Source organism: Mizuhopecten yessoensis, unplaced genomic scaffold, assembly GCF_002113885.1.
Source record: "Mizuhopecten yessoensis strain PY_sf001 unplaced genomic scaffold, ASM211388v2 scaffold11149, whole genome shotgun sequence".
NCBI classification, from domain to species: domain Eukaryota; kingdom Metazoa; phylum Mollusca; class Bivalvia; order Pectinida; family Pectinidae; genus Mizuhopecten; species Mizuhopecten yessoensis.
In genome coordinates, this window is record NW_018408904.1 from 649,249 (window position 1) to 675,632 (window position 26,384).

At 37.1% G+C, this 26,384-nt stretch overlaps 2 protein-coding genes across 2 annotated transcripts in view; both read right to left on the reverse strand.

Annotated features, from left to right (window-relative positions):
* Nucleotides 1-1,830: 1,830 nt before the first annotated feature.
* Nucleotides 1,831-8,053, reverse strand: LOC110466944 (NADH dehydrogenase [ubiquinone] iron-sulfur protein 6, mitochondrial-like). Its single transcript, XM_021523760.1, has 4 exons — nucleotides 7,873-8,053; nucleotides 6,296-6,349; nucleotides 4,483-4,602; nucleotides 1,831-2,060 (listed from the first exon to the last, which is right to left on the reverse strand). The coding sequence occupies exons 1-4, from the start codon at nucleotides 8,020-8,022 to the stop codon at nucleotides 1,920-1,922; spliced, it is 465 nt and encodes a 154-aa protein (XP_021379435.1). The 5' UTR covers nucleotides 8,023-8,053; the 3' UTR covers nucleotides 1,831-1,919.
* Nucleotides 8,054-15,719: 7,666 nt separating this feature from the next.
* The window catches only part of LOC110466952, an 18,685-nt gene continuing 8,020 nt past the window's right edge, over nucleotides 15,720-26,384 (reverse strand). Inside the window, exons 3-10 of the mRNA XM_021523776.1 lie at nucleotides 22,806-22,862; nucleotides 22,425-22,502; nucleotides 21,860-22,038; nucleotides 21,125-21,172; nucleotides 20,356-20,490; nucleotides 19,993-20,080; nucleotides 19,470-19,582; nucleotides 15,720-16,417 (exon numbers count right to left, since the gene is read on the reverse strand). Coding sequence (XP_021379451.1) covers nucleotides 16,058-16,417; nucleotides 19,470-19,582; nucleotides 19,993-20,080; nucleotides 20,356-20,490; nucleotides 21,125-21,172; nucleotides 21,860-22,038; nucleotides 22,425-22,502; nucleotides 22,806-22,862 — 1,058 coding nt within the window. The 3' untranslated portion in view covers nucleotides 15,720-16,057. The remainder of the gene's footprint in view (nucleotides 16,418-19,469; nucleotides 19,583-19,992; nucleotides 20,081-20,355; nucleotides 20,491-21,124; nucleotides 21,173-21,859; nucleotides 22,039-22,424; nucleotides 22,503-22,805; nucleotides 22,863-26,384) is intronic.

Sequence of the window (26,384 nt, forward strand, 5' to 3'; positions counted from 1 at the left end):
CGATACAGGTCATACATCCAAAATGTACACATACAAGGCACATAACACAACAGCTCCCAGTATTAGCCGTCAAGATTACTTATCAATGCATTAGGAATCAGAATCCTTGTTGTGTGTCTCGTACCGTTACATATGAAAACCGGTGCTTTGGAAGGGTTTCGGGCGTAGTGTGGAATAGGTTACCATCTGCTACCAGGAAGTAAACAAGAGGCCCATTGTGCCTGTATCACTCAACTGTTTCTTTTGTTACATGAAACTGACATATATGTAACTTAAGACCAAATTTGGTAACTAGAACACAAGACGATTTAACTCCCCATAAACGGTTCTGAAGAAGTTGTTGTTTGAAATTTGAATTTTAAAGCTTTTATCCCACATTGACATTTGACTCCCGACTTGCACTTCAAAAAGTTGACCTTTGACCTCATTACTGTAATAAGAAAACAATTCACACAGCCGGTCTACATAACATACCCAAATGTCATGACTCTAGTCCAAATGGTTCTTGGGATTTTATTTTTATTTATTTTTTTACATATTTGATCCATGTGACCTTGAAAGTAGGTCAAGGTCATTGTAATGAGGAAATTTAATAGCACTCCATCCCAGGTACCTACTGGCCAAATATCATGACCCTGGGCCGTATGGAACTTGAGAAGATTGTTAAAGCTTTTAACCGAAGTTGTTATTTGACCCCCGACTAGCACTTAAAGTTGACCTTTGACCTCATTACTGTAATAAAGAAAATAATTTACACATCTAGTCTACATAACATACCAAAGTATCATGACTAGTCCGAATGGTTCTTAGGATATTGTTGTTTGAAGTTTTTAATATATTTGACACCAGTGACCTTGAAAGTAGGTCAAGATCATTTTTATGAAAAAAACTTTATAGCATACCATCCCAGGTAACCTACTGGCCAAATATCATAAACCTGGGCCTTATGGAACTTGAGAAGAAGATTGTTAAAGCTTATAACAACACTTGGTCAGGACCATCTCAGGATCAATTCAGGCAAGTTTCAGCTCAATCCCACTGATGGAACTTGAGAATTAGTTTTAAATAGGTGTTGTTTAGGTAAACCATGATTGCGCAATCATGTTACAAAATGGCCACCATGGCTGCCATGTTGAAGTTTTGACGGGGCTGAAAAATAACAACACTTTGTCGGCTTCCTTTCCTATAACATCCCCAACAATTTTTAGCTAAACGGCACCAGTTTCAGCTCAATCCCACTGGTGGAACTTGAGAAGTAGTTTAAAATGTTGAAAGTTTACGGACGGCGCACAGCGGACGACGATTGACGTAGCACGATGACTATAGGTCATCCTGACCAAATATTTATATGCATATGGAGATAAATGTCTTGTTACTTAAGGAGCTGCTGATTTGTATGCCTTTTTATCTACTATTTTTTAACTGTCACTGTAGGAATACCATTATTCATTTGCTGAAAAGCACCTTAGATAAATTTTGCATTTATGTAGGTTTATATAAATGTTGTTTACTATGGTTATTATTATCATTATTCATTTCTTTAGGGACAACCATAGAAAAATTGTTTCTGCAATCTTTCAAAATTTCAATCAAAATAGGGTTAATATTTCTCTCTGTTGATAATTTTTAGCAAGTGAGTTGAGGCTATGATCCCATTTGGTCTGATTAAATTTGAGATCTTCCCCTGAAAGTATGTCCCTTCAGCTTTGAAATATTTCCAGTTTAGAGATACCGTAAAAAAATTACATGGGTTTTTTACGGTAGTTTTCAAATATCTCAGTTGTATCAAATGAATCATCTTTGAACATGAAACAAATTTACAAAACAGGCTATTTTTTATATTGTTTATTCACAACATCACCCAATATTTACAAAATCCCATGTACACTTAAATGATTATGGTCTACACAGTTGTTACATTATCCACAAAAGTCAGGAGCTGTAATTTCGTTCATGTATTCATCATAAGTAATACCAGCTCCATGCTTTAATTTGTCATAATATTTCTTCTGTATAAATTTCCGTCCAGAATAACCACAAACTGCCACTTTATCTGCATCCTGCAAAAGAGAAATAATACAAGATTACAGAAATCTTTAAGCCTTGAAGTAGTTTCCCTTATATAAGTCAGACGAAGCAGCCAAAAGGAGTTTACCTGGCTTACAGTAAATCCCCCTGTCAAGAATATCATATGTTCTGCAGCCCATAAATTGAGGTAGTGATATTTGGCTAAATGATATGAATGAATGGCCTTTTAAACTTTTAAGATCAGAATAGGAAAATACCTTACAATCTTCCAACAAAGATTCATAAGGTGTGGAGTAAATATGGAAGTATTTAGCCACAGATCATTTTATTATATTTGACACTACCAGGGGTATATGTATTTTACTTTTTCAGTGAATTATTCTTATTTTGTTTGTCAATCAATCTGCATAGATTTAAACACTATATCAACACACACCTTCCTTTATTTTAGCAATATTTGCATCCATTTTTGGGGGTTTCTTTCCCAAGAGAAACCTGTGATTGTTAACTAAGTGAAGTTTCAATATGACATCATTTTAACATTCAATTACAAAAGCTAAGAAGGAAACAGTGACTTAACAATCCCTGGCCAACTGCCCTGTGGTTTTTCTATATATGCAGTTACCTCCCCTTAACTTCTGTTTGGATGTAACTATGAATGTCTTGGGCAGGACCCTTCTGTTGGCCTGGAAGTTCAATTAGTTAGAGCTACAGTTAAGTAGGTTGAAGTTCAGGGTTCGAATCTGGGTCTAGCCCCGCATTGTTTTTTTAACACTCAGAACAATGTTGTTGATGATATTTTGTTTATTCCATCTTTATCATTTCTTATAAAAGTTCTGCAATGTTAAGTTTCATTTCCAGAAATTATTTATCAAATCTATAGACATGCCAGAAAAAAACAGTTTCTAGTTCTTACAGTTGTGTGACTGCACAACACACCAAACATATATAGCGTGCGCACATCATGCTGACATCCGCCCACACCCATTTGCCCTGTTGTACACTTCTCTTCGCACAATTGTGCAATTTGGTACAATTGGTTGATCAATATAACAGAAGGAAAAAAATATGGAAGGCTGGTAGGAAATAAGGTACACTGTATAAAAACAATGGGTTAAGTTCCCAGGTAACAGAACAGGTAAGTAACATTTTGACTATTAACCTGAGTTTTACCTGGCCTGTGCCTGTGCCTGACACACAGAGCTGATATCTGATACTGTAGGAAAACACAACTGGATGTTAGGTATTTGTTAATTGCATTCGTTTGGGCCTATAGCTCCCTTTCACCTGGATTTTCACACCTTGACGAGTTACGTAAGTGCCCTTGGCAAGAAAAACTATGGTCCAAGTACATGTATCAAGTAGCTATGTTTACCAGTATATGGGACTGTATCTATGTGTCGATTTGGGTCGTTTAAAAAAACACCAAAAACACCATTTCTAAATGAAGGAAAATATAGACAGAAATACAATATACTTAAAAAATCAAGTTCATATGTTTAAACACGAAACTGTATATATTGTTGAGCTATTCCTCAATTAACACCAACCATGATCGAAATCCTCCCTAATTTTATTGTTTGCACATGGTGAGCGCACCACACATTGTGTTATGTTGTGTGATCTGACAACTGTAGGTTTTTTTTGGGCAGTTGTACAGGAATCTTTTAAAAAAAACATAGTCAGTTTATGATTTTTGTGTAAATTGAAAAGATAAAAAGAACATTTTTGAAAAACCACATAAAATTGATAAAGTGTAAAATACATAACTAACTAAATACTGATGTCATACAGGTCTACTGAAGCAAAACTTGCTACTGTTAGTTTTTAAAATTCTTCCTTATGTTTCCCAAAGCCTACATATATGTGCCAAAAATATATCATCAACCATTACCTTCAGCAAGTAAGCAGCACAGTTATAGCTACTGTAGGTGTCTTCATGTCTTCATGAGTGACATGCAACACATAACTGCAGTGCACCAATTAAATCATTAACCTAGGCTGCTTAGATATTCAGAAAAGTGGTTTAAAGGTTAAACATATTTGACCCATATGACCTTGTCGAATATGGGTGAAGGTAATTCATTTAAACAAACTTGATAGTCCTTTATCCTAGCATGCTGCTGACCAAATATCATCACCCTTAGAATTTTGGTTATTTAGAAGACATTGTTTAAAGTAAAAAGTTGCCACTTGATAGGGGCTGTGTCAGACGGACACCACATCACAGCATAATAAGCTCTCATGCACTGTTCAGGACTAGCTGTGGTGGCAAGCCTTCAGGCGAAGTGAGCTTAATATTTTATTTTTTAAAAAGTAACTTTCCTGAATAAATTAGTTTTTCATATCTACGATAGATTTTTGAAATTTGAGTGTTAGGACAGTGATTTTTCTAGATCACCAAAGATTTTAGTTTAATTAGACTTCACTTCATACAACATGTTTTTCACTTACCAGGTTAATGAAGACTCGGGGATGACCGAGCGCCCCACCACTGTTGCTCATCACCTGCCTATCGTTCACCACTACCACTGGTTCTGCAGCCACCAAATCTTGGGCAAAGCTCCTGTTCACCTTCAATACAGAACACCATTATTATTTTTCAGGTTTAATATATCCGCAAATTCTGAATTACAAATTACTTTTTTCAACTCTCATTTATAAATCAAAGAAGATTGTCGAACAAGGACTAGCACTGGTTCAATACAGATCAAGGACTTTACAACTTCCAGACTCAATTATGAAGTACCAAGACAGAAGACAATACACTTCCTACTCTGGTAGTTAAATTCTGAGACATAAAACTAACTCCACTCTATTGTATTCGTTAGGGTTGAAGAAGCTACTGGATGGCAGCTTAAAGTTACACAAGTAAGTACCTGTGTCATCTTAGGAGTCAGTGTATAAAGGTTTTAGTTCTTTTAACTTTTGTTATAAATACATGTTCAGATGTGGGATCGCACAACATTACACGATGTGCAGTGTGCGTGTGATGTGAGCATGATGGACAAGCTTTGTACGATGACAATCGTGGTTGGTGTAAATTGGGAAATGGCTTTTCAATATATACGGTTTCTTGTTTACACATATAAACTTGATTTTCAAGTATATTTCTATATTCTACTTTATCTTTTTACCTTAATTTTTTAAAATTTAGAAATTGTGTTTTCTGTGTTTTTTAAACGACCCAAATTGACACATGTAAAATAACACATATAGACACATTCCCCTATACAGGTAAACATAGCCTCTAGTTTGTACCTGTACCATAGTTTTCCCCACCCGGGGCACTTACGTAACTCGCCAAGGTGTGAAAATCCAGGTGAAGGGGAGCTATAGACCAAAATGAATGCAAATAACAACTACTTCACGTCCAGTTTTGTTTTCATATCCATCAGCTCTCTTTGTCAGGCACAGGCCAGGTAAAACTCAGGTCAATCATCAAAATGTTATTTACCTGTTCTGTTACCTGGGAGCTAATCCCATTCTTTACAGCCTAACAGTCAGTGTAATGCTGTGTAACATGTATTGTAAAATTGAACAAAATCTTAATTATTGTGATGAGTTTTTTTATACAGTGTACCTTATTTCCTACCAGCCTTCCATATTTTTTTCCTTCCGTTATATTGATCAACAAATTGTACCAAATTGCACAGTTGTTAGGAGAGAAGCGTACAGTTGTTAACGGTGTGGGTGGAGGTCAGCACGATGTGCGCATGCTATATATGTTTGGTGTGTTGTGCAGGCACAAAACTGTAAGTAATTTATATATACAGTGTTTTTTACTCCATACGAGCCTTCTGAATTTTTTTCATTCCATATTATTATTGATCAACCAATTGTACTACATCGCACATCTGTGCAAAGAGAAGCTCACAACGGGGTGAGCGATTGTTAAATCGCACAGATGTTTGAACCATGTCTGGACGATGTGCTGATGGTGTGTGCACGATGTATGCATGATGTGTGCACACACTATTTTTGGTGCTTTGTGCGCTCACACAACTGTATTACATTTTAACTTGCATGCCAAGACACACATGTTATAGAAAGGAAATCATGATAATTTACCAATAAAACTTGCACATTTCTCCAATTTATGAGTATATGACAATCTGTAATTAATCAGTTTTATTCACCAGGTAATTAAGTAAACCAATCATTATTAAATGAATCATAGTTATATGTAGAGACCTAATAATCCAGGTGTCTTACATTTTCTAGTACAATAATGGTTTTACGATGCATTAAAACAAATTTTACATACCAGTTTGTCTTTTCCATGGAAACGTGACCTTCTGTGGTCGTCAGTATCCCAACTCTAAAATTTGAAAAAAGCAGATTGCTATAAGAATATGTTTAATACCACAACAGCTTTTTGATTTTTGCATATTCAACATAAAACCTGTTTGTCCTGGCGTTTTCCGACAAATGAAATTCAAATTAATACATATTTGTCCTGGCGTTTTCCGACAAATGAAATTCAAATTAATACATAGAATCCTGTCATTGTCTGTGTGTATTTATATGAATAAGTGAGGATTTCATACCTTAACAACATAGCCTGTTTATGAATTTATGGTTAGTGAAGTACGTGCTTACTTCCAGCAAATGCTCTTGTGTAAGCCTACCCTTATGTGAGCCTACGAAGCAGTATGTAAAAAGAAATTCTTGAATCCCTGTGATTTCAAAGCATTTACGTCAATATCTTATCCAGTTGCATAATGGGACAGAAAAAGAGCAGAAGTTAAGAAGCTACATTTGCACACAAAACAAATAAAAAAAGCAGATGCACATGTGGAACATATATATGTACTTAGGATTTTTCTGATTTCATTTTTGCTCATTCGCTCATGAATGGGCTCATTCAGTTTGATGACCTACAACCTCCTGTTTAGAAGACTTGCTTTGGACCAGAGCCAAATGTGAAAATAAAGAGGGTTATCCAAGACAGTGAGTGTGTTTTATTATATATGAATGCAATCTCAATTTGATTAATGAAAGTTTTATGTATTTATATTGTAAAAAAGAAAGTTCAATTTCCTGAACTTTTTTGAATGAATTACAGAAATGTCGAGTCAAAATGTTCTTTGTAATAATAAAATCTTATTTAGATCAGTTTGAAAAAATCAAAAGTCTTCATCCTGAAATGACACCCCCAGTTATCTGGTCCTTTTCAAAGTGGCATTGTTCTTTTCATTGATACTTGCAAAGCTGTTTCTAAAATATATATGGAATATTACATCAGACTGGGAGCTACATGTATATATTGTCACACCTGTTTAAACAGTACATTTGAAAACTGGATGACACAGTGGTCTATTGTTTATAAAGAGACTGCAAAGAGTTAGAATTAACAAATGTTCTCTTTCTACTAATTTTGTAACTAAACATCCCCTGCATGTGTATGTATGCTTTTATGCCACCTCCGACATAGGAAAAGAAGCATGGGTTATACAAGAAAACATTGATTGAAGTGCTCACCTAATTAACCTAGCACGCAAATGTTACTCCAACAATGTTAGAGGTTTTACACGGCGAAAAACTTTTGACAGGCGCCGCAGTCGGCAAAATCATATCCGATAGAAAAAAGGACGACCAGCGGCCTGTTATGTTTTAGCAAACTAAATGTATGCTTTTTGTAGTCAACATTACCGTTTTATGCGACTTTGCTTTAATTTAATGAAAATTGAAAGCTGTGAAAATATAGCCCAATACAGCTATAATTCATAGGTGAATATAGATATATAGGTCTTTATAGCTCAATCGGCAGAGTGGACTGGACCTGTTCAATGTTGACGACTTGTATGCATGACTTAAAAAGGCGAGTTTTATATGGTTTACCTGTCCTGTATGTGTAACCACATCGGTATTAGGACCTTGGTCACTTGTGTGGCCTTTCAGGGTTTGGGATGTCACCGAAAAATGTCTAGCTGAAGCAATAGCCTTCTTCACGCCATTCAAAAGTCGGGGTGTCCTTGCCAAGGAAGCCATCTTGGAATAAGTGGGATTGCCTAAAATTAGAACCATCCGACTTTTCCGGAAAAAAGAATTTAGGCCTAGCAAAGATAAAAAAAAAATGGAATAACAGAAAATCAATATCTTTGGAAAAACTTGCCAGTGGCGGCAGCACTGTGAAATTTGTAATGCTGATTTGTAACAGTGTTATGCCTTTTTTATCTACTATATAAGTAATACTACTATTCATGTGTTGTAAAGCGCTTTAGAGTAATTTTACAAATTATATAGGGCGCTGTATAAATGTTGCATATTATCAGAGACGTCTCTGATATTATTATTCATTTCAATTTTGGAGACAGAATTTGCCGATATAATTGATAATTGATTTTGGTCCCACTAAATGTTTTCTTTTTCTTTTCTTTTTTGGGGGGTTAAAATTGGGGTCTAGAGCTCAAAACAGATGAAAGTGATACCCCCAGCTACGGCCATGCTCCAATTTTATTTGACAAACGGTACAATTTTACATACATATACCTCGATAATTAATTTTCATGGCCTGAAAACAGTTAAGTCTGACTCTACAACTGACATATACATGAAACATAAGGCCTTTATGGCATAAAGTCCATAGGACTTGGGGTGCTTTGTACCTGGACGAATTTCACGAGCGTTCTACTGAAGTTTTTCTAAAGAAAAGAATCTTGAGTTAATGGAGGGGGGCAAACTTCAGTAATGCTTTCTTATGGAAAATTTAGAGTTAGTATATCCTCGAAATTCCCGGATATATATATTTATACAATGTACAAAAACGAAAAAAAAACGTTACAAGCTAATAAACGAGAAAATAATTGACTCAAATTAATAGGACACACTTTCGACTTCAACCGTACCCATTTAGTGAAACACTATATAGCATACCTTGCTTTTCATGACATGAGGACGACAGAAATTTCAACAAATTAACAAACATTTTTTGTCAAGTATTAGGTTTTAAGAACACTTAGCACAAACAATATTCAAGAAATTATTGTTTTGCGGAATAAGATTTTAAATCTTTAAATATACCGATGAATTTTGCCAAAATTACTCTTAAACTTCAACTGTTACAATCAAAGAAATATATTTAAGTTATAACATAGACAATTCATGTTTGTTAAATTATCACTTGGCAAAGAATCTACCTGATATTTGGAGCCCTAGTCTATATAACGCCCTACTTTGAGCAACGCCCTATTTATAAAGAATCCCACACAATTTAATTAATAAAGGATGTCGAATTTCTGTTTAAGACCTACAAAACCCAGTATGTACTATCGCATGTGGTAACATATAACAGCGTTCACTTCTAGACCTCCCTCAACGATGACACTTCAAAATTTCCAATCATTGATAGCTCGATCAGGACGTGAAGAAACTGTCCATACAAAAAAGCGAAATTTCCAGAAACCAAAACCAAAACTCACACTGACTTCAACAGATACAATTAAGCATAGATCTGAAAAAGAAAACCAGATCGGCAGGCAAACAAGCATTCAATAAATTCTATCACCAACCCGAATTGGTTCTGGAACTACATAAACTAAGCGGCAGCACAGGCGTGTCACCGGATAGTATCACGAAGTCTGAGAATGCTACCAAAGCCAGTCCACTTAATAATCATCTGTCTTAAACAATAATTAAGACTTCTCTATAATCCCGGACAAAGGATAAAGCACCTTCACTGGCATGGAAAAGTTCATAGCGATTTTCTACGACCTCAAACCATATATACAAAGCATCAGGTCCAGACGACATCCCCACAACAGTACTAAAGGATGTTTCCACTGAGGTCACCACAGTCTTCACAATACTGTATCAGACTTCCATTGGGTCAGTAACCAATGGCTGCTGTCCTGCAGGGTCTCAAGAAAGGGAAGAGTAACAAACCAGTAAACTACCGTTATTTGTAGCGTGTTAAGTCATGGAGCACGTCGTTTTCAGTAGTACGAGGAAGCACCCCCGACAGACATCACGTCATCAACCTTGCTCGGCACGGCTTCCGGAAAAGTCATTCCTTCGAGACTCCCACATAATAAGCTCTAGGCGGACGTCATACTACTAGACATTATATTTTTTTTTACAAAGCGACAATCGCAAAACTTCTATTGAAACATAAGGTTGCTGAATTATGTCTAGGACATCCTACATGACCATATAATGCGGTTCCTTCTTCAAGAAGTAAATCCTGACTCGGTCCCAGCCCAATCCAGCGTGCCACAGGTAAGTGTGATCCGACTACCCTGTTCCTCCTCTTCAAAAACAACCTAGCAGAAGTTTTATCATTCAGAGTAAAAAAGTTTGATTTCTTGCTGAAAACTGCATGTGTCTTTTACCGGTACATCATAACTTAGTTATTTCGACTTCAGAAAGACCTGGGACATTCTCATATGGTGGAAGCAGGATTGAATGCTTGACATCATCTATTTGTGAAATCACGGAATTAGATTATGCTATCCAAGTCCGTGATGAAATGTTCTCCCAGCATCCCTCGCGGACTTTGTCTCTTTTACTATCATCAAGATGGAAGTACCGTGAGTGGTTCTCAGACAGACAATGATGTTTCGTATTCACTTCTCGTAATGCCACGGTCTGAGCACTGCTGTTTTCCGCCCTGAGCTTGACAAATTCCCGAGTACAGCGCCTATAGCCGTGAATATGTTTATTTTGACAAGGGTGAAAAATGGACACCTCTGGTTATTGAAAATCGAGATGGCTACATTTCTTGTTTACATAATACACAAAGAAACCCCAATAATATTTCCCCTCTGCATGAACCCAAGAGTCTGTCTGTATTAGCGTACTATTGGATTGATCTTGTGTGCAAAGGACCAACGCCTCTCGACGAAGGAAGTAAATGTGTGCAACTAAAGTTATATATATATAACATCAGAGATGGGTCAAAGAAGTAATATAGACGGTAAAATCCCATATAACACTGGATCCTAATGGAGGTATGTCCGTAGGATACGAATTAATAAAAATAGTATATGGGGCAAAGAAGTAATTCCAACAGTGGGGACAAGTTTAGGTTGTCAAATTTTCGGAGCGATCCGCTCCTTTATCAAGCCACAGTGAAACAGAACAGAAACATGTACATATACATCCTATTACAAGAAGATAACACCAGAGATGTATACTTTGTTGAACTCAACAGATAGAACAACACGTAGAACACACGGGTGTTTGACGTCTTAGAAGGCACGGATACGTTGTTGTGGACACAGACGGACGAGTTTATCTCTGTGACGCGGCCAAAGTGAACACTAGTTGTCTTGATGTGTTTCCAAGGCTGGTGTAGAACACTGCACTACCAGGACTCTTGAACCAAAAGGTAAGCCAATGCTTTTTCAGTCAAACTTGCTCCGTGTTGCACACGCCGAGGGAAACACTGTTGACGTTAAGGGGTAACTTGTCCGCTTTCTGCACCGACAAACTAAATTTTAAATAAGTGCTTCCTTACTTACTATTCCTACTAATTGGAGGCAGCATTCGTTAATGTATTTTTCTAATATTTTCTCACCTTCGTTATGCATTTCATCATAATACCCGCACATGTGTTGATTGTTTCTTTATAAAAAAAAAGAAATGCATTGACAACGTTGATCGTATATACATGTGTCCTGACGAAATACCATTACTAGGAATACAAAGTTAACAAGCACCTATTAAAACTTGGTTTGTCGACGCAGAAAAACTAAAGTGAAAGGTGCACGTTAGAGTTAATGAAAATATAACAAATCTACAACCTTTGCCTACAAAATACGATTTTAGCTTAAGCTAGTATTCCATGTAAACCGTGCTGGAATAAATTCCAGATATAAGGTTACGGCCACCATAGTCTACCATTAAAATACGGCCAACCTCGGGGACCAATAGTCTACCAGTAAAATACGGCCAACCTCGGAAACCCATAGTCTACCAGTAAAATACGGCCAACCTCAAGGACCAATAGTCTTCCAGCAGAGTACGGTCAACCTCTGGGACCCATAGTCTACCAATAAAATACGGCCAACCTCAGGGACCCATAGTCTTCCAGCAGAGTACGGCCAACCTTGGGGACCCATAATCTAACAGTAAAATACGGCCAACCTCTGGGACCCATAGTCTTTCAGCAGAGAACGGCCAACCTCGGGGACCCATAGTCTAACAGTAAAATACGGCCAACCTCAGGGATCCATAGTCTACCAGTAAAATACGGCCAACCTCGGGGACCCATAGTCTACCAGTAAAATGCGGCCAACCACAGGGACCCATAGTTCACCAGCAGAGTATGTCCAACCTCGGGGACCCATAGTCTACCAGTAAAGTACGGCCAATCTCGGGAACCCATAGTCTACCAGTAAAATACGGCCAAACCTCGGGGACCCATAGTCTACCAGTAAAATACGGCAAACCTCGGGGACCCATAGTCTACCAGTAAAATGCGGCCAACCTCAGGGACCCAAAGTCTTCCAACAGAGTACGGCAAACCGCGGAGACCCATAGTCTATTAACAGAGTACGGCCAACCTCGGGGACCCATAGTCTACCAGCAGAGTATGTCCAACCTCGGGAACCCATAGTCTACCAGTAAAGTACGGCCAATCTCGGGAACCCATAGTCTACCAATAGAGTACGGCCAACGTCGGGGACCCATTGTCCACCAGCAGAGTACGGCCAATCTCGGGGACCCATAGTCCATCAGCAGAGTATGTTCAATCTCGGGGACCCACAGTCCAACAGCAGAGTACGGCCAATTTTGGGGACCCATAGTCCACCAGCAGAGTACGGCCAACCTCGAAGACCCATAGTCCACCAGCAGAGAACGGCCAACCTAGAGGACCCATAGTTCACTAGCTGAGTACGGCCAACGCTGGGAACCCATAGTCCACCAGCAGAGTACGGCCAACCTCGAGGACCAATAGTCCACCAGCAGAGTACGGCCAACCTCGAAGACCCATAGTCCACCAGCAGAGAACGGCCAACATCGAGGACCCATACTCCACTCAGCAGAGTGCGGCCAACCTCGGGGACCCATAGTACACCAGCAGAGTACGGCCAACCTCGGGGACTAATTGTCCACAAGCAGAGTACGGCCAACCTCGGAGACCCATTTCCACCAGCAGAGAACTGCCAACCTCGGGGACTGATAGTCCACCAGCAGAGTACGGCCAATCTCGGGGACCCATAGTCCACCAGCAGAGTACGGCCAACCTCGGGGACCCATAGTCCACCAGCAGAGTACGGCCAACCTCGGGGACCCATAGTCCATTAGCTGAGTACGGCCAACGCTGGGGACCCATAGTCCACCAGCAGAGTACGGCCAACCATGAGGACCCATACTCCACTCAGCAGAGTGCGGCCAACCTCGGGGACCCATAGTACATGTATAACAGCAGAGTAGGGTCAACATTGGGGACTCATAGTCTACCAGCAGAGTAGAGCCAACCTCAGGGACCCATTGTCCACCAGTAGAGTACGGCTACCCGTAGTCCACAAACAGAGTACGGCCAACCTCGGGGACCCATTGTCCACTAGTAGAGTACGGCTACCCGTAGTCCACAAACAGAGTACGGCCAACCTCGGGAGCCCATAGTCTACCGGCAGAGTACTTCCAACCTCGGGGACCCGTAGTCTACCGGCAGAGTACGGCCAACCTCTGGGACCCATAGTCCACCAGCAGAGTACGGCTAACCTCGGGAGCCCATAGTCCACCAGCAGAGTACGGCCAACCTCGGGGACCCGTAGTGCACCGGCAGAGTACGACAAACCTCGGAGACTCATAGTCCACCAGCAGAGTACGGCCAACCTCGGAGACCCATAGTCTACCGGCAGAGTACGGCCAACCTCGGGGACCCATAGTCTACCGGCAGAGTACGGCCAACCACGGGGACCCATAATCCACCAGCAGAGTACGGCCAACCTCGGAGACCCATTGTCCACAAGCAGAGTACGGCAAACCTCGGGGACCCATCGTCCACCAGCAGAGCCAACCACATTATTACATAAGACAGTAATTAGAAATACGAAGTAATGGTAGAACTATTTAAAATATAGTTTGTCAATGCAGAACTTGACACTACAGACTCTTGTACATCAGCCACCTTTTGGATTTAACTAATAACATGGCCAACATTGGACGGTTTATTACTAAACTGTACGTTAGGCCTGGCGATTCTGAAATTTCTGTCGTGAACTTTCCTTTATTGATAGTAACATCCCTGATTCCACATGCTACGGTGTCTACATGTCTGCTGATTCGGTATTCAAGAATTTGCTCCTAATATCATGATTTTCGCGATAGATGTCGACCAACAGACAAACTTTCAACACAAGGTTATCAGAGATGCGGGTTGATGAAGATTAAGAACAAGTTATACAATGGCCTTCATGATCTCGTTGTAAAATATGCTATTTGTTTTTTGTGTGCTATGAGGGGTGATGGTTTTGATCATGTCCATTATGTGGCTAGAATACCCGGGTTATCGGTTTGAAGACGGAACTTTACCGATATTCCATGGCAGGTGCAGCAGAGAAAGCTTACTCTTCCGGAACGCTTGTACTTTTTCAATGGTTACATTTAAATCTTTTCTTTGTTTATATATCGATTTAGTTTTATGGATATTCACCTAGTGTAGAGATATTTACTTCGTGTGGAGAAATTCAAAGTTTAGATATATTCACTTTGTATTGGCACATATTCACTATATATACGCTTTTTATAGAGATATATTCACATTGTAGAGATTATGAAATGTGTATGGCGATATATACACTTTGTTTGGAGACATATAACATGGTATTGATATATACACTTTGTATGGCGAGATATACATTTTGTATAGAGATATACACTTTGGATGCAGATGTATCCAAAAAAAATACATTGCACTGCAATTTCACTATGTTAGCAAATGAAATCGTGTATTGGGTCATACATATTATAAACCGAAAGTGAGTAGTAATACGAACGTGACAAAAACAAACAAACACAGGGAACTCATGTTTGACTTTCTTTTGGGATTTTTGAAAAAATCTGTCGCAGAAAAAAGGCACGTGCTATAGGGCTGTACTGCATTGGACAATCATATCGCCTATGGATTTCATCTGAAAGCAGCTTTAATGCTGAAATGTACACGTGTGTTAAAATATATACACTTATGTGTGTACATGTGTAATTTTTGTGGAGGTATATACGCTTTCTTTGCATGTATAGAATTTGTATGGAGATGTACATGTGTTGCTTTGAAATATATCGTGTGGAACTTCGTCGTGAGCAAAAACTTCGTCCAGAGATGTGAACTTCGTGTGAAATATAATTTGCCTTTGCCTAGAGATATACATTTTATTTTGAAATGTACATTTTGTGTGGAGATTTACATACGTTGTGTGAAGATAAACCCACTTTGTGTTGACATATAAACACTTTGCGATGAAATATGTATATTGTGTTTGGAAATGTACACTTTATAGGATTCATGTGTAAAAAGTTTGGCCCAACGTATTAAAGACCGGTAGATAAGTACAAACACGATTTATTTAGGTGTATGGTCTTGATCATACGTGCATTAGTGAACGGTATTGGGTAGTTTAAATGGACCTCTACTTTGACGAACTTACTCACAAGTCCGGTATTTAATAAACGTAATTTTATTTCATAATGATCGATGATGATGATGATGATGATGATGATGATGATGATGATGATGACGATGATGATGATGACGATGATGATGATGATGATGATGATGAAACAATATACACAATTACATAGTCTATCTCAAGTGAAATATTTAGTTATATATTGATATGTAGATACCCTACAATGTTCTACTTTAATTTCCATGCAACCGAAAACACTTTCACAACCTCCTGTCCCGGTTTAACTCGTCGAATTGACACAGCAGTGATTGGTCGTGAGGAATACGAGTATAAGAAAGAGCGTTAACGAAGTGTTAAACGGGCATTCCGACTGGCTGTTAGTCCTGTTTGCACGAATGGCGACACCACGTACGTCAGCTACCATACGCTAGATGTGAAGATCGTCACTATTACATCTGTTCAGGTTCTTCGTCAATGGATTCCAGAGTCCATTCTGTCCGTTTTGCACAAGGGAATTTACTTTCCGCATCATGGGCTTCGTCGATAATATTAGATTTGAGACACTCGATGACACTCTGCTTTGTGTCTTCTTGTTTTGTCGCGGGTTTCACGCGCCTGTTTCTATGCCATATAAGAATTACGAATCCAATGCTAAATCCAACAAGAACGGTGGCACTAAGAACCTGCAAAACTAATTTAACGCTCTCGTCTGCTTTATGTTCCCTCATCGTTACAGCAGGATAGCCAGACTCAATACCAACGCTTAGAACTGCAACCATACTGCGTCCTACGGCAGACTTTTCTTTGGCCTAAAAAACACACAGAAAATAACAACCTGACTACAAAATCCTATAAATTACCTCAGATATACATATTTATTACAAACAAATTCATAAATGGCTTATGTTATTGATATTAATTATTCGCAATTTAGAATAACTGCAAGACTTCTAGCCGATCTCTAAATGAATTCTAATGAAGCCTAATTGATACGATTATATGATTTAATAAACTATATGTGTTTAATCCTACTCTTTCTATACGAAGTATACATTTGTGATGTTTTGTCCTCGAATAACAAGAAAGGATAACTTGCTGCTAGAAATAAACGATACATTAAATCACTCTTCATCAGTTTTACATCTCGAGTAATCATTATTTAATTATGAAAGGGTGTAAAAGGTACCTACAGCAAGAAAGTTATGGTTAACACATGAGCAAACTCTATACAAGTGACTTACAGTAAGCCAATAATAGTCACCTTGTTATCAAACTCTGTTCAAGTCACTTACAGTAAGCCAATATTAGTCACCTTATTATCAAACTCTGTACAAGTCACTTACAGTAAGCCAATAATAGTTCTTCATCAGTTTTACATCTCGAGTAATCATTATTTAATTATGAAAGGGTGTAAAAGGTACCTACAGCAAGAAAGTTATGGTTAACACATGAGCAAACTCTATACAAGTGACTTACAGTAAGCCAATAATAGTCCCCTTATTATCAAACTCTGTTCAAGTGACTTACAGTAAGCCAATAATAGTCCCCTTATTATCAAACTCTATACAAGTGGCTTACAGTAAGCCAATAATAGTCACCTTGTTATCAAACTCTGTTCAAGTCACTTACAGTACGCCAATAATAGTCACCTTATTATCAACCTCTATACAAGTGACTTACAGTAAGCAGATAATAGTCACCTTATTATCAAACTCTGTACAAGTCACTTACAGTAAGCCAATAAAAGTCACCTTATTATCAAACTCTGCTCAAGTCACTTACAGTAAGCCAATATTAGTCACCTTATTATCAAACTCTGTTCAAGTCACTTACAGTACGCCAATAATAGTCACCTTATTATCAACCTCTATACAAGTGACTTACAGTAAGCCAATAATAGTCCCCTTATTATCAAACTCTGTTCAAGTGACTTACAGTAAGCCAATAATAGTCCCCTTATTATCAAACTCTGTTCAAGTGACTTACAGTAAGCCAATAATAGTCTCCTTATTATCAAACTCTATACAAGTAACTTACAGTAAGCAAATAATAGTCACCTTATTATCAAACGCTGTTCAAGTCACTTACAGTAAGCCAATATTAGTCACCTTATTATCAAACTCTGTTCAAGTCACTTACAGTAAGCCAATAAAAGTCACCTTATTATCAAACTCTGCTCAAGTCACTTACAGTAAGCCAATAATAGTTCTTCATCAGTTTTACATCTCGAGTAATCATTATTTAATTATGAAAGGGTGTAAAAGGTACCTACAGCAAGAAAGTTATGGTTAACACATGAGCAAACTCTATACAAGTGACTTACAGGAAGCCAATAATAGTCACCTTATTATCAACCTCTATACAAGTGACTTACAGTAAGCGAATAATAGTCACCTTATTATCAAACTCTGTTCAAGACACTTACAGTAAGCCAATAATAGTCACCTTACTATCAAACTCTATACAAGTGACTTACAGGAAGCCAATAATAGTCACCTTATTATCAACCTCTATACAAGTGACTTACAGTAAGCAGATAATAGTCACCTTATTATCAAACTCTGTACAAGTCACTTACAGTAAGCCAATAAAAGTCACCTTATTATCAAACTCTGCTCAAGTCACTTACAGTAAGCCAATAATAGTTCTTCATCAGTTTTACATCTCGAGTAATCATTATTTAATTATGAAAGGGTGTAAAAGGTACCTACAGCAAGAAAGTTAGTGTTAACACATGAGCAAACTCTATACAAGTGACTTACAGTAAGCGAATAATAGTCACCTTATTATCAAACGCTATACAAGTGACTTACAGTAAGCCAACAATAGTCACCTTATTATCAAACTCTGTTCATGTCACTTACAGTAAGCCAATAATAGTTCTTCATCAGTTTTACATCTCGAGTAATCATTATTTAATTATGAAAGGGTGTAAAAGGTACCTACAGCAAGAAAGTTAGTGTTAACACATGAGCAAACTCTATACAAGTGACTTACAGTACGCCAATAATAGTCTCCTTATTATCAAACTCTATACAAGTGGCTTACAGTAAGCCAATAATAGTCACTTTATTATCAAACTCTGTTCAAGTCACTTACAGTACGCCAATAATAGTCACCTTATTATCAACCTCTATACAAGTGACTTACAGTAAGCCAACAATAGTCACCTTATTATCAAACTCTATACAAGTGGCTTACAGTAAGCCAATAATAGTCACCTTACTATCAAACTCTATACAAGTGACTTACAGTACGCCAATAATAGTCTCCTTATTATCAAACTCTATACAAGTGGCTTACAGTAAGCCAATAATAGTCACTTTATTATCAAACTCTGTTCAAGTCACTAACAGTAAGCCAATATTAGTCACCTTATTATCAAACTCTGTACAAGTCACTTACAGTAAGCCAATAATAGTTCTTCATCAGTTTTACATCTCGAGTAATCATTATTTAATTATGAAAGGGTGTAAAAGGTACCTACAGCAAGAAAGTTAGTGTTAACACATGAGCAAACTCTATACAAGTGCCTTACAGTAAGCCAATAATAGTCACTTTATTATCAAACTCTGTTCAAGTCACTTACAGTAAGCCAATATTAGTCACCTTATTATCAAACTCTGTTCATGTCACTTACAGTAAGCCAATAATAGTCACCTTATTATCAAAATCTATGGCAAACGTGACATACTTTAAGCACTTAAATACTAAAACATATTTGTTTAAAATGTTTTGAATTAAGACTTTTGATTAAAGGTTCGAAATATTGCCCCTGTTTGATAAGTCTATCATCTTTATGTATTTTGTTATATCAATTATTTTTTACGTGATATTATAAATTGTGGTTCCAGTTCTGACCTGGATAATGAAGGTGTAGTCCCGAGGATCACCGGAGGACATGTTAGACGTCTTGTTGATGGTATTTGTTAACATGTCAACAGCAAAGAACTTACTGAAATCGGGTGGATTACCTGCAAAACAGAACGGAGTATGATGTGTGTCCTAAGCCTTTGTAATGTCGTATTACGAAATATAGAACTGACATATTTTGAAAAAGCCTTGAAATTCTCCATGTTGATGTAAATATATAAAAATAAAGACATAGTATACACATGCATGATGCTTGAATTTGTAATCAATTGTCTTTGCAAATCATCTCGCGAAATTTTATTTGTAGAATAACACTAGTGAAAAGAACCTTTCTAAATGGTAATCCTTGCTATATTTGTATAATGGTATTATTTGCTAGTAGTTTTTGGGAAAATATATAAAGTAAAATATTCAGAAATAATCAAATATACAACGAGTGAGAAACAGCTTTGTTTTGTCATATGAGATGGACAAAGTAGTTTTTTAACACGATTGTTTAATCACATCTTACCATGTAGGAAGGATAACACGATGTCGTTGTTCGTGACGAAGTCTCCGTCAGTAACAAACATGCCGCTCGGATGTGTCGTCAACGGACCCTACTTATAAAAGTAGACTTTCAACAAAGTGTAACCCTTCAGGTATTTCACTCTCTAATGAATATTTAAGTAGTAACAGAAATGTTTTGAAGAAATACAGTAGTAATAGTCCAGGGAATAGGACGTAGTATACAATAAAAGGACAGCTAATTAATTCTTAACGAGACAATCACCATTTCTCTTTTATATATATACAAGGATTATGTATCCAAACTCCAACATACATTGTCCTTCTAAATGAGTTGTTGTTATCAATATGACCGATCTGTACTTACGATGTATTCTTCATGCGCAGACGCAGTAAAGGCGGGAAGAAGACATGTGCTATCAGCGGTCTGACTGAACGAAGGACCATTGTCGTCGTCATCAACAGCAGTCAAATTCAGCGTCACAGACTCCATAGTTTGTGACTAAAGTGAAACAGATCAATTTGTTTATGTCAGACTTTAGATATGTCACATGATAACAAAAACCTGCATTTTCGGGAAAATGAATATAAGCCTTCTGTAACCCAATGCATGATAGTATGAGGCAATTTGTATGGGTAATGGGCGAATTTAGAGTTCTCTTCGATGATCTCTAATTGTGAACACGGAAAGAATAAACGGTTACTCCAAATGCAACATTTGCGAGCTCTACATTCACCCTCCCTCCAGTTTATCCTTTCCTTTCGTTGGTGTCTCACTACAAACTTCTGGCTAGTCTGTCAGAATAATGTGAACTAGGGGATGTTATACAACGTAGGCAAAGGAATGAAGCATTTTATAATTTTTAGATACATTGTGGTGATATAGTGATATTTCATTTATGGTTAAGAATTTGATGTCAGAGACAATGGTAGAACATTATATACGTTGTACTACTTCTTTGTTTCTAATGCATCAAACTTTCAAACTTACAGTGACATGGCAAAACCACAACTGAAATTACAATGTCTGGCGTTATGAGGTTGTATACATTTTTGACGTGACACCATTTTATTGTCCTTTGCGTCACTTGTACATGATCAGAAACACTAACATTTACATGTGTTTTCACACTTACATCGTTTGTACAGGATACAGTCAACTGAATGTCCATCGTGGTAATATTCTGTAGAACAAAAGAGTTCCGTGAGACTAACGCACTCAACATGTTATTTGTAATGATCTATTACAGATAGAATAATCATGATTTTACGTTAATAATGGTCTCTATTTAATCCTTCAATGAAATGATTTAATTTCTGAATGAAGAATCCCTTAAATATTAAATTGTAGTTGAACTTCTCAAAATAATGGAACAAGTACTGTAATCATTTGTAGTATAAACAACTTATATCTAATCACTTATATCTAATCACTTATATCTAATCACTTAACGTCATAATTTAGAAATATCACATTTACTGTACTGCAACGCTTACAGTAATAAATATAAGAAATATCTCACCTTAAGTCACGATAATTTAAAATATATTTAACATTTTATTTATTAATAAATAACAACTACCTAAAACCGTTATTTGAATCCTTGCCGTATTACATATAAAATCTGTCTTTAATGGATTTGAAATCTGATTTCCACATGTGAATCACCTATACTCGCGAGAAATATGCTCTCATGTTATATAGCGAGAAATAGATCGCTCAATCGTGAGAACTAGATTGCTATATCACTAAACATATCGAGGTATTTACCGTTAGAGGAAGTTAGTTGTAGAATTTCATATTTACTATATTGGATCAATTACTGTAATACATTGTAGTAATATAACATTTACTGAAGTGAACTACTAACTGTATTAAGGTAGACGGTCTCTACGTCCAATGGATGCTGCAGTTCTAGTAGTATTTGTGTTGCGTTGTTTCTATTAAATTGAAAATATCCGCCCAGTCTGTTCACGAATTCAGGGGGATTGATGATGCTGACATCAAAGATTAACGATGAGTCGGTTATCAACGACAAAAGACATGTTCCTGAAATTATAACAAATATAACAACTATAACAAAGTGTTATCGGAGTTGTTTTCCGTATGTTTGCGTGGTTCATGTGTTGGCTTGGTGCATGCTTATTTGTTTTCAACTAAACGAAAATTATGAATAGTGATAATAACATGTAAAACAACCCTAAGTTAAAACATCTAATCAGTTAATACTTGTATTCATGATTTCAAGTTATATGCGGGTTTATCGTCTTTGATAGAAGATTATAAATGCGCGTGCCAGCGCCAATGCTACCTAACTGCATTAGTGGTCAGTTAACACTGACATGACGTTGACATGCACATTTTGGCATTCGTCAGTCGACGTAAAAGTTACACAAATGTCTTAATAGTGCTTATATAATGTATAAACGATTTACCTGCCGGGTCGGTCTCATAAACGCACGTGGGTATGATCTGTGCTAGGGCGTCGGGACAGGTGTGGACGACGTGATGGGCTATATGTTAGTAACACAAAACATATAGGTTTTCAGTGAAGCATACATTGGCAAACATTCTGTACTGTTCTTTTGAAGCACTGTTTCGTTACATCTATTTACCAGTTGAATTTGACCGATGGTAGGTTACAATTCTAGCAACAATATAACAAGTAGGATGTAAAAGGGACGTTTGTAATGACTGTTTCATACCATATGTACTTCTCGGGTTTCATTATATCGTTCATAAAATAATAGCAGTAAAGATTGAAATGTTATTATGAGTAATGCGCTCAGCTTACAAACAATATATACATCAGTTACCTGTACTGGCACACCTGCTGGAACACGTGGTGGAGGTAACCATGGACGGCCTGAGAACTGTAGGTAAAGATGTGTTATCAAATAATATTTTTTTAAATAAACATAAATATAAATACGTTATTGCATTCCAATGAGAACTAAAATAGAAGCAGAACTATTTAGATATGACGGCAAGCATTATATTTTCCCCTGTGTTGTAATGCTATATTTTCCCTTGTGTTGTAATGCTATATTTTCCCTCGTGTGTTGATGCTATATTTTGTCCTTGTGTGTTGATGCTATATTTTCCCTTGTGTTGTAATACTGTCTTTTCCCTCATGTGTTGATGCTATATTTTCCCTTGTGTTGTTATACTATATTTTCCCTTGTGTTGTAATGCTGTATTTTCCCTTGTGTTGTAATGCTATATTTTCCCTCGTGTTGTAATGCTGTATTTTGTCCTTGTGTGTTGATGCTATATTTTGTCCTTGTGTTGTAATGCTGTATTTTCCCTCGTGTTGTAATGCTATATTTTCCTTCGTGTGTTGATGCTATATTTTGTCCTTGTGTGTTGATGCTATATTTTCCCTCGTGTGTTGATGCTATATTTTGTCCTTGTGTGTTGATGCTATATTTTGTCCTTGTGTTGTAATGCTGTATTTTCCATCGTGTGTTGATGCTATATTTTGTCCTTGTGTTGTAATGCTGTATTTTCCATCGTGTGTTGATGCTATATTTTTCCTTGTGTTGTAATGCTATATTTTCCCTCGTGTGTTGATGCTATATTTTGTCCTTGTTTTGTAATGCTGTATTTTCTATCGTGTGTTGATGCCATATTTTCCCTTGTGTTGTAATGCTGTATTTTCCCTCGTGTGTTGATGCTATATTTTGTCCTTGTGTGTTGATGCTATATTTTGTCCTTGTGTTGTAATGCTATATTTTCCCTCGTGTGTTGATGCTATATTTTGTCCTTGTGTGTTGATGCTATATTTTGTCCTTGTGTTGTAATGCTATATTTTTCGTTGTGTGTTGATGCTATATTTTGTCCTTGTGTGTTGATGCTATATTTTGTCCTTGTAATGCTTCATTTCCATCGTGTGTTGATGCTATATTTTTCCTTGTGTTGTAATGCTGTATTTTCCCTCGTGTGTTGATGCTATATTTTGTCCTTGTGTTGTAATGCTGTATTTTCCATCGTGTGTTGATGCTATATTTTGTCCTTGTGTTGTAATGCTGTATTTTCCATCGTGTGTTGATGCTATATTTTCCCTTGTGTTGTAATGCTATATTTTCCCTCGTGTGTTGATGCTGTATTTTCCTTCGTGTGTTGATGCTATATTTTGTCCTTGTGTGTTGATGCTATATTTTTCCTCGTGTGTTGTGATGTTATATTTCTCCTGGTGTTGTGATGTTATATTTTCCCTTGTGTTGTAATGCTGTATTTTCCCTTGTGTTGTAATGCTATATTTTTCCTCGTGTTGTAATGCTATATTTTCCCTTGTGTTGTAATGCTGTATTTTGTCCTTGTGTGTTGATGCTATATTTTCCCTTGTGTTGTAATGCTATATTTTCCCTTGTGTTGTAATGCTGTATTTTCCCTTGTGTTGATGCTATATTTTTCCTCGTGTGTTGTGATGTTATATTTCTCTGGTGTTGTGATGTTATATTTTCCCTTGTGTTGTAATGCTGTATTTTCCCTTGTGTTGATGCTATATTGTGTGTTGATGCTTTATTTTTCCTGGTGTTGGGATGCTATATTTTTCATGGTGTTGTGATGTTATATTTTTACTCGTGTTGTGATGCTTTATTTTTCGTTGTATGTTGATGCTATATTTTTCGGTGTGTGTTGATGCTATTTTTTTCCTCGTGTTGCAATGCTATATTTTCCCTTGAGTTGTAATGCTGTATTTTCACTTGTCTTGTAATGCTATATTTTCCCTTGAGTTGTAATGCTGTATTTTCACTTGTGTTGTAATGCTATGTTTTCCCTTGTGTTGATGCTATGATGCTATATTTTGTCCTTGTGTTGTGATGCTATATATATCCTGGTGTTGTGATGTTATATTTTTCCTCGTGTTGTGATGCTATATTTTTCCTGGTGTTGTGATGCTATATTTTTCCTGGTGTTGTGATGTTATATTTTTCCTCGTGTTGTGATGCTTTATTTTTCCTGGTGTTGTGATGCTATATTTTTCCTGGTGTTGTGATGCTATATTTGTCCTGGTGTTGTGATGTTATATTTTTCCTTATGTTGTGATGCTATATTTTTCCTGATGTTGTGATGTTATATTTTTCCTGGTGTTGTGATGCTATATTTTTCCTGGTGTTGTGATGCTATATTTTTCCCGGTGTTGTGATGCTATATTTTTCCTCGTGTTGTGATGTTATATTTTTCCTGGTGTTGTGATGCTATATTTATCCTGGTGTTGTGATGCTATAATTTTCCTTATGTTGTGATGCTATATTTTTCCTGGTTTTGTGATGCTATATTTATCCTGGTGTTGTGATGTTATATTTTTCCTGGTGTTGTGATGCTATATTTTCCTGGTGTTGTGATGCTATATTTTTCCTGGTGTTGTGATGCTATATTTTTCCTGGTGTTGTTATATTTTTTCTGGTGTTGTGATGCTATTTTTTCACTTGTTTGTTGACGCGTTGGTATCTGTCCTTGTGTGTTGACGCTGCGGTATGTTTTGTCCTCACGTAATTACGCCGTGCTTTATTTTGTCCCTGTAAGTTGAAGTTATATTTTTTATTCACATTCTGGCTACACCAGACGATTGAGTATTATCAATATAACTTGGCAGTGTAATGATGAATGCTGCAAAAAGTAAATTGATTGAACATAACTTTTCAACAAGTAGAACAGGATGTGTCACGTTACAGACAACCATTAATAATTCAACCGATGTTCCTAGTCGATATAAATGTACTCACGTATAACACTATCAAGCATGCTCTGATACAAACGGACCCAATACAATCATTGCAGCACCATGGTCCACTTAATGGCACCACATGCAAGGTACCTCTTTGTATAATCGTTTACAATATAAGCAGCAGGAGTTGTATCGGAACAAATAAAACATGTATAAAACTTGCAATGAAGTGTAGATTATCCGAATAAAATGATACAAATGAGAAACCGGCAAACACTTGATCACGAAATATTGACTTCTATCTTATCCTGATACACAGACGTAGGTGCCCAGTTTATTATATGAACACAGTCGTTCCACGGATATAACAATCACAACATTGACGATTGGAGAAATGAAAAGTTAACAACGAGTGAAATTATATATATTCATCAAACAGAGTGATATGAATTGTATAAGTAACACATATGAACCTAACTAATAATACACTCCCAGAAAAGTTATACTGAGGTCAAAGGAATATACTGGTGTCCGAGGTATGTACTGGTGTCAGAGGTATGTACTGGTATCAGAGGTATGTACTGGTGTCAGAGGTATGTACTGGTGTCAGAGGTATGTACCGGTGTCACAGGTATGTACTGGTGTCAGAGGTATGTACTGGTGTCAGAGGTATGTACCGGTGTCAGAGGTATGTACTGGTGTCAGAGGTATGTACTGGTGT

Excerpts from the sequence above, each read along its gene's own strand:
- LOC110466944 (XM_021523760.1), bottom strand. The coding sequence starts at position 8,022 with ATGGCTTCCTTGGCAAGGACACCCCGACTTTTGAATGGCGTGAAGAAG. Across the intron at positions 6,350-7,872 it reads TGGTTACACATACAGGACAG|AGTTGGGATACTGACGACCA; the intron begins GTAAACCATATA and ends TTCAAATTTTAG. Across the intron at positions 2,061-4,482 it reads CCCGAGTCTTCATTAACCTG|GATGCAGATAAAGTGGCAGT; the intron begins GTAAGTGAAAAA and ends TCTCTTTTGCAG.